Below are 8,041 nucleotides of genomic sequence, written 5' to 3' on the forward strand. Positions count from 1 at the left end.
ATGTTTTGCAACCTTCAAAAGTTGATTCTGCATAGTGTCAAGCTTGGTATCTCTTAACCCTAATTTGTCCTCCATGGACTTCTCAAGAGCTTCAGTAATTTTTTTTGCCAAAATCTCGGTATGAGATTTGATGAGAGCTTCGATTGCTGCTAGAGTAACTGGTTGAGCAGTCATATTTTTTTATTTTATTTTTTGTATACGAAAAGGAAAAAAAAGGATTGAAAGGTGTTGCGGAAGCGATGTAAAGGATCAAGTTATAGGATGAAAACCTAAAACTAAGCGGTTGATACCAACTAATGTGGAACAAGGTAAAAGAAAGCAATACTAGATTGCTATAAGTAAGAAGAGAAGAGAATTCAAGCAAGAAGAGAATGATAAGTTTTGTGTTTAATAATTTGATTGAGTAATAGATAGATCTTACAAGACTTAATCTAGCCTTTATATAGGCTTGAAGAATAACTAAATTAGGAAACAGAAAACTAAAAAGAAATCTAAAAGAATCCTAAAAATAAGAAAGACTGAAACTAGGAAACCATGAAAGCCAAACCTCTAAGCGGAATCTTCTGGAATTGTAGTATGACCTGCATCAGTTATTCATTACGAACCAATAGTATCGTTCAATTCCAACACTAAACCAACTGAAATTCATGAATCACCACGAATAAACATGAGTTAGACGAAGAGCGGAAGCTCTTTGGTTTTATATTGTTTTGTTTTTTCAGAAAGAAAGAAAGTGGGTCCTTACTTTACTTTTCTATCTACTGAACTGAGACCAAAGTGCTTTGGGTACTTTGACGATAAAGATTGGATTTTTAGATCTTTTAGATGGAGGGTTGGGAGACCGCATGTAAAATCAGAGGGACTAAGCGTTCTCATATCAATTTCAATCAATCAAACACACCAATATCTGGAATTCAGTATCAGTGAAAAGAGAGAGTGAGTTGAGAAGTTTGGTGATGATGATGATAATGTCAAGATACAATCAACAATAGCTATGGTGATGGATGGAGTTAGAGGCAAAGGTTGGATTTTTATAAGGATCGGGTATCTCCGTGCAGGTAAAACTGAACCCTAACCACCAATTCAGATCTGTTGGAATTTGGAATCTAGTTTCCTAAATTGTTGAAGAACAGATTTGGAAGGAATGGAGGAATACATTTCGTTATTGAAAACGGGTTAATTCAGTCAATTCTAGAAATCAATTTCCCTTATAAATACACCTTGATTTGTTCTGTTCAAGTGCTTCAATTCAATCAAAGAGTTAGGGTTGCTCCTAGATCTTCAGCTCAATCTCTTCTTCTTCAGCTCAATCTGTTCAGCTGTATCTCTTCAGATTCCATGGAAAAATCAGAGTTATCACATCAGAGAAGCGAACGAAAGCTCCCACCATCACCAAGACCAGCACCTTGGCTTGTTTTCCCACATGGAAAAATCCCTAAGTTTCAGACTTTCTGTGATATTTCTGAAGAGAATAGCAAATCATTCAAAAAATTCATACCAGAGTTGAGTATTAAGAGATATTGGCAGAAGAATTCTCATCAAGGATGGGTAATCGTTCTTAATTTTGATGATGAAGACCCAAATTTCAATTATAAAGAATTTTTTCTATGGAATCCTGCTTCACTAGAAACCATACACTTACCTAGTTTACCAGATCTGGTTGATGATCATACAGTCAAAGATGTTGTTTTGTCTTCACCTCCTCAGCTCAGTAGAAATAGCTGCTATGATGATAATGTTGATAATGCTTCTATGGTTTATATCCTTTATCATTGCGGCGGAAGGCGCTATATTCTAATCTATTGTCACCCTGGTGAAAAAGAATGGAGAAAACATGAGTTTGTTGATGTTGGTGACCATCTTCAATCAATGTTTTATTACAAGGGTAAGTTGTTTGTAATGTGTTTAAATTATGCTTTCATCGAGATCACAATACAACATGGTTCTGGCATTGAGGATACCGAAACTCTCGCTGTAAGTGATCCTATTAGTCTCACTTACAACAGTTCCCGACTTGAAGTGGTAGCAGGAGATTTACCTTGTCGATGTCAATTCTATTATGTAGAATCTTTTGGTGAAGTTTTTCAAATTCGTAGACTTTGCTTTCCAAGAGGTATATATGAAAACTGTGTGACCAGCATAGATGTGTGGAAATTGGACTTCTCTTCAATGACTTGGGAGGAAGTGGAAAGCATGGATGACTGCGTCTTCTTTGTGAGTAACAATACACAACTGTCTTGCTTGGCCTCAGATTTGGGTTATTCAAAGGGTTTTGTGTATTATACACGTGATGAAGAAATGAGCTTGTACAAATATGACTTGGAAGATGATAGCATTTTGCTTTCTTTCCCATGTCCTGATTTACCACGTCCATGGTGCACGCCTGAATGGTTGATAATTTATGCAACTCCAAGGTAATTTTTCCATTTTTGAGTTGGTTATAAAACGACTTACTTGTATCCTCCATATTTGTGTCTAAGTAACTGTGAATAAGAGTTGCACTCATTTTCATATCAAATATTTCCTCCGTTTCTGCAAAAAAAAAATATTATCAAATAGGATGTCTTTTATTGAGAGTTGTATGATGAAGACCTTTCTGATTCAATAGTCACTTGCACCTTTGATACTGCCTGATAATGTTACGTTCTTTTGTTTTGTAGATTCGGTTACAGTATAAGAACAACAGAACATGTGTCAACAAAGAATGAATGCATACATAAAGTTATTGCGGCAACTGAGAACGGAACATTGGACAAAAAAGGTGATAAAGAGGATGTTAAGGAATGGATGATGCTTAAGGATGATCATATGGTATGGTTGATATCAAATTATCTGCATACACTGGATTACATACATTTACGTGGAGTCGGTAAAAAATATCATACGATGTTAGATTTGAGAAGATCCTCATCTACCAAGACAGTGCAGACCACAGATTTATCCCCATGGCTGGTTTTCCCTACACACCAAGCAGTCTACAACTTTGTAAATCCAATGCATTATAATGAGAACTACCTCATGAACGTCCCTGAATTTCTGAAAGCTTCTAGAATTCGCTTCTCAAAAGGTGGATGGTTGCTCTTGTCAAAAGGCAAGACTTTGTTCTTCTACAATCCTTTTACGAGATCAACTGTCAAACTTCCAGACTTGCCAGATTCGTGCCTTCATTATGCTTTCACAGGTATCTCATTCTCGTCCTTGCCGACTTGTTCAGATTGCGTAGTCTTTGCCATTAATAAAAGGTTTCGTGATGAGGTTGAAATCTTGTTTATCAAACGGGGAGATGAAAGTTGGACCCAGGATGTCTGTAGTAACGTTTATTTACCCACCAGAAGGAAAAATATGGATTTCGAGCTAAACTTTAACAATCCGGTTTTCTACCGTGGAGCTTTTTATTGCTTAGACCTCAACGGAACTTTGGGGATATTTAAATTAGGGCCTGACATTAGTTGGGAAATTCTCACCATGATAAACCCACCAAATTGCGAGTATATTTACAAGAGTTTCTTGGTGGAGTGTGACGGAAAACTTATGTCTGTGTTATTAGGCCATTTAGGAAAATGGGTTCGTATTTTTAGATTGAACGACATTGATATGGTTTGGGTTGAAGTCAAACATTTGGGTCAGCATATGTTTTGTATTAGCAATACTTCTTGTACCTCTGCAAAGGCTCCGACTAGTCGAATGGAGAACAAGATTTTTTTTCCCAGGTTGCATAATGAAGGAATTGTATACTATTCTCTTGATACGGGTATGTATCACTCTTTTGGGAGTAAACATTGTGCTAAAGATTATCGTGATTCGAAAGAGAACTTGCACTGCAGCTGGATTGAACCAAATTGGTCGGAGACTCAAGATAGATATCTTAACTGGCTTAACATCTAGATACATCCTGCCAGAAACCATCTATTGGACTCCTGTTGTAACATTGTAACAGTAGTATCTTGAGTGCCCTTGTAACAGTAGTATGAACGTAATTGTAACATTAGTGATTTCTTTTATATATAAGTTTTTCCTTGCAACTTAGAAATAACTGCATCTGCAAGTCGACAATAGTATTTTTCATCTAAATATCTGCAGGTAGCAGTGCGATTGCTAACTACTATAATTTTTATACATAGTATGCTACACTTGCTAAGAAAGAGGCAACTCTGCTAAGGAAAAATTGTTGATGTTAAAATTGTCCACCTCTAATATGATGAGTCCGGCAATTTTTGTGAGCAGTCCGCACAAAGATTTGTTGGCTTATTCCAGTAATTTTGGTGTTGCCTGTGCCAAATCCAGTAATTTGTGGAGCTCACCACTTTCCTGCTAGTGTAGGTTTTGAGTATGAACCATAAAGCTTGCGTTCTGAACTATCTGGTTTTAGCCAAACTTATTCATTGTATGAACTGAAAAATACCTTTTACTTGTGACAAGTAAAGCGATCTCATCCATAATGACTGGATGTTAAGTCAGTGCTGTTAACATGTTGACAGTAAACTTGCTTGAATAGCCATTGCAAGTCATACAATCAGCGTGAGAACGCCATCCTCACCAGCTTCTTCCTCGAGGATAATCTTTTCATCTCCCGCTTCTGGACTTTTTCACTTCCTACTTTTCTTGTTTTTCTGCTCCGACTTTATCATTGTTTGTTGCTTGGTATTTTACCTGTGATGCAATGATAGTACACATGATTAGAATCAATGTCTGTTTCTCAAATCATAATATGAACCTATATACTCGTTCTGTGACTCTATCAGACTTGAAATATTATGTGTTGTTGTCAAATTTTATTAGTTAGATGATATCCGATTGCTACCACATTTATAGATGTTGCACTTGCACTTCCATTCGAGCTGTTCGATACAAGAAACATGTTAGTTAAGAAGACAATACCTGATTGTTAGAACATTGCATAAAACTTGATTAGCTTTCACATAAGACATGTGTAAAACAAAGGATAAGAGGGAAACTGACATTCTTGCTGTTTGATGCTGGAAACCAACCTCAGTAACTTTTGTTGCAAGTCTTTTACTGTGCTGTTTCTGCATAGAACTAAATTATCTGCCTGCCTTGTGGTTTCTTGTTTCTAGATGTGTTATGGGCGTATAGTTTTTTCTATTCACTTACTTGTCCTGTTAGTTCTATAAATGTTGGATGACGCTATGTTCTACTAGACATGATTAGAAAACCTACAAAAGAGGAATTTTCAACTTTCGACCTTAACTAGTTGCATTTCCTTGTTTATCAGAGATGTTTTCGTAGGAACGATTTTGTAGGGACAATGATTTTTTTGAGGGATCATGGTTTTAAGGGGGTGTCCTAAAGCATTGAAATGACTAACCTATCCTTAATCTAATTTAATTTAAAACCAACCCAATAATCACCTATGTATATATAACCACCACCTCCTCCCACCACCACCTCCCACCATCGCCGATTACCACCACCACCTCCGATTATCACCACCGCCGATTACCACCACCACCACCTCCGATTACCACCACCACCAACCACCGATTACCACCACCACCAACCGCCGATTACCACCACCAACCGATTACCACCACCACCAACCACCACCACCACCACTATATATATATATATATATATATATATATATATATATAGCTTAATTTAAAACATTAACAAAGATATTCTCACAAACCCATTACTTGTCATTCGTTTTTGGTTGAATAAATGAGAAGTAATCATTAAAATGAGTTGAAAATGGAAGTTGCAGAGAGGTTTAATGGAGGGTTTTTTTTTTCAGAGAAAACTTCGGTTATCATGAATTAATTCGGTTGATTCGCAAAAAAAAATACTTTTAACCGAACTCCTTGTATTAGAACAACACAAGTCCATAAGTTCGGTTCCTTTGCAAAATAAGGATATCACCGAACTTTAGTTTACGAAAATAATGAAAAGTACACAAGTTCGGTTTGTTCGCAAAAATGTTAAGTTTTCTTTGTAACCGAACTCTACCTTTGAAACTTCGTAACCGAACTCTACCTAATTCGCCAAGAAATAAATTTCGTAGTAACCGAACGTTTGCCTAATTGAATATATGCATATATAAGCCCAGTTTGGTTGATTCGCAAAATATGTAGAAGTTTGCGAACCAACTGAACTTCTAACACTAGGTTACTTTTAACCTGCAGTTCGGTTGGGAACTTGGTTGCATTGAAGTTTGCGAACTAACAGAACACACAAGATGTACCCAAATAAATTGTTAAGTTCAAAGTTCGATTACCTACCATTTAATCCTAGGTAACCGAACATTACACTGTACGACCAAAACCTCCATTAACGAGCGAGTTCGGTAACCTGCGTGTTTGAAAAACATAACCGAATTACACTTTCAGGTGTGTTCGGTTACATGTTCTTGACATATGGTAACCGAACTGGCCCAAATCTACATACAAAATTTCATTTTTTTTGAAAGTTTGGAGCAATTCAACCAACATTATCTAAATTTGAAGCATACCTGGGTACCCAAATACCCTTCCTCCGGTTGTGGTTGGTAAAATCCATCGTCTTTCATGTTTTCCTTCTTCATCTTCTCTAACTTTACTCTCTCAATAATTCTACTTCTTTAAAAAAAAACATCTGATTTTTTAATCTCACTAATTGTCTTTAACTTAATCATCTCACTAATCATTACACTAATTATTATTAACACTAACTAATCATCACCCAAAATTAATCAGGAGTGTAATTTAGGTATTAATATAAATATCTAGATAAGGGGTGACCTAGATTTACTTCTAATGTCTTTACCCAAAATAAAACCATGGTCCCAAAAAAAAACCATGGTCCCCAAAAAATCGTTCTTTCGTAGATGAAAAATGGTGGACTTAGCCAGCCCATTGTAAGGGTGTGCACTTGCACCCCATGCGGAGCTGGCTCCAAACCCTAACTTAAGCCCAATAAAAAATATTATGCTATTTGCAAGCCCAATTTTACTTGTTTTAAAAACAGAACACCGCATCAAATCATGTCATTTTGAAACCGCCTTATTAGCTGATTAATATCAAAGATGAATGAAAGTTGGACATGTTTCATCAATATTTCTGTTCATTCCAAGAAAGCTCGGAGGTTCACGAGTTCTAAGTATAGTGACACAAACAAGCAGTAAAATCAAAATTTAGTGAGAAACAATACCATAGCTTCCTGGCATAACTTCTTCTTCCAGGCCCATAGCTGCTGAATCTTCCGACCCTCATGATATAAAACTTGAAGAATGAATTAAACAATTAAAGCTACAAAAACTTAAACATGATAATTTTTTTTTGATCAACAAAACAATATAATTTTATATATAGGAGAAAAGAATGAAAGAATTACAAACCCAGAACTGTTTTATAGATAACAATTGAAAACAATGTCTCAGGAAGAAATTATCTCCTAACTAATTCTTCCCATTTGAAGACTAATTCTTCGAATCTAACATTCTTAAGACTATGAGAGTAGTGAGACCAATACAAAATGATTGCTTTTATGTTTAAGATAATAATATGCACCCCTCCTCCCTAGCCCCTTCACAGAACATACGTTGATTTCGCTCTTTCCACAAGGTCCAGAAAACTGCAAACGACAGAACTTCCCATATGTAGTTAACATTATCAGAAAATATTTTCTTGCTAAAACCCTTGTAAAGGTCCTTTATATCTCCACACTGTACCCAGCTAACTCCAAAGTCATTGAACAATCTATTCCATATCTCAGACGCAACCTTGCAGTGAATGAACAAGTGGTCTATGGACTCTAAATCTATTTTACACATACAACAGCGGTTAACCAAAGTTCTTCCCCTTTTAGCTAGATTGTCTTGAGTTAAGATTGAATTATGATGTACCAACCATGTGAAGAAACACACTTTAGGTGGTACATTATTAGTCCACACAACTGTAGAAGGGAAATCAAAAGAAGAATCATGGTTGTCTAAAGCCGAGTAGAAAGAGCTTACCGTGAAGATACCGTCTTCCGTCCATTTCCAATGCGTTGCGTCCTTTTCCAAAGTTGGAGTGAAAGAATGAAGATGATTTGTAAGAGCTGA

The 8,041-nt window shown here is 36.3% G+C and overlaps 1 protein-coding gene across 1 annotated transcript; it reads left to right on the forward strand.

Annotated features, from left to right (window-relative positions):
- Window positions 1-751: 751 nt before the first annotated feature.
- LOC113321580 lies at window positions 752-4,029 on the forward strand. Its single transcript, XM_026569465.1, has 2 exons — window positions 752-2,414; window positions 2,661-4,029. The coding sequence occupies exons 1-2, from the start codon at window positions 1,339-1,341 to the stop codon at window positions 3,883-3,885; spliced, it is 2,301 nt and encodes a 766-aa protein (XP_026425250.1). The 5' UTR covers window positions 752-1,338; the 3' UTR covers window positions 3,886-4,029.
- The last annotated feature ends 4,012 nt before the right edge of the window (window positions 4,030-8,041 follow it).

This window comes from Papaver somniferum, chromosome 1 (genome assembly GCF_003573695.1).
Source record: "Papaver somniferum cultivar HN1 chromosome 1, ASM357369v1, whole genome shotgun sequence".
Lineage (NCBI taxonomy): Eukaryota > Viridiplantae > Streptophyta > Magnoliopsida > Ranunculales > Papaveraceae > Papaver > Papaver somniferum.

Coding starts and splice junctions, on each gene's coding strand:
- LOC113321580 (XM_026569465.1), top strand. CDS start 1,339: ATGGAAAAATCAGAGTTATCACATCAGAGAAGCGAACGAAAGCTCCCA. Junction 2,415..2,660: donor ATAATTTATGCAACTCCAAG/GTAATTTTTCCA, acceptor TTTGTTTTGTAG/ATTCGGTTACAGTATAAGAA.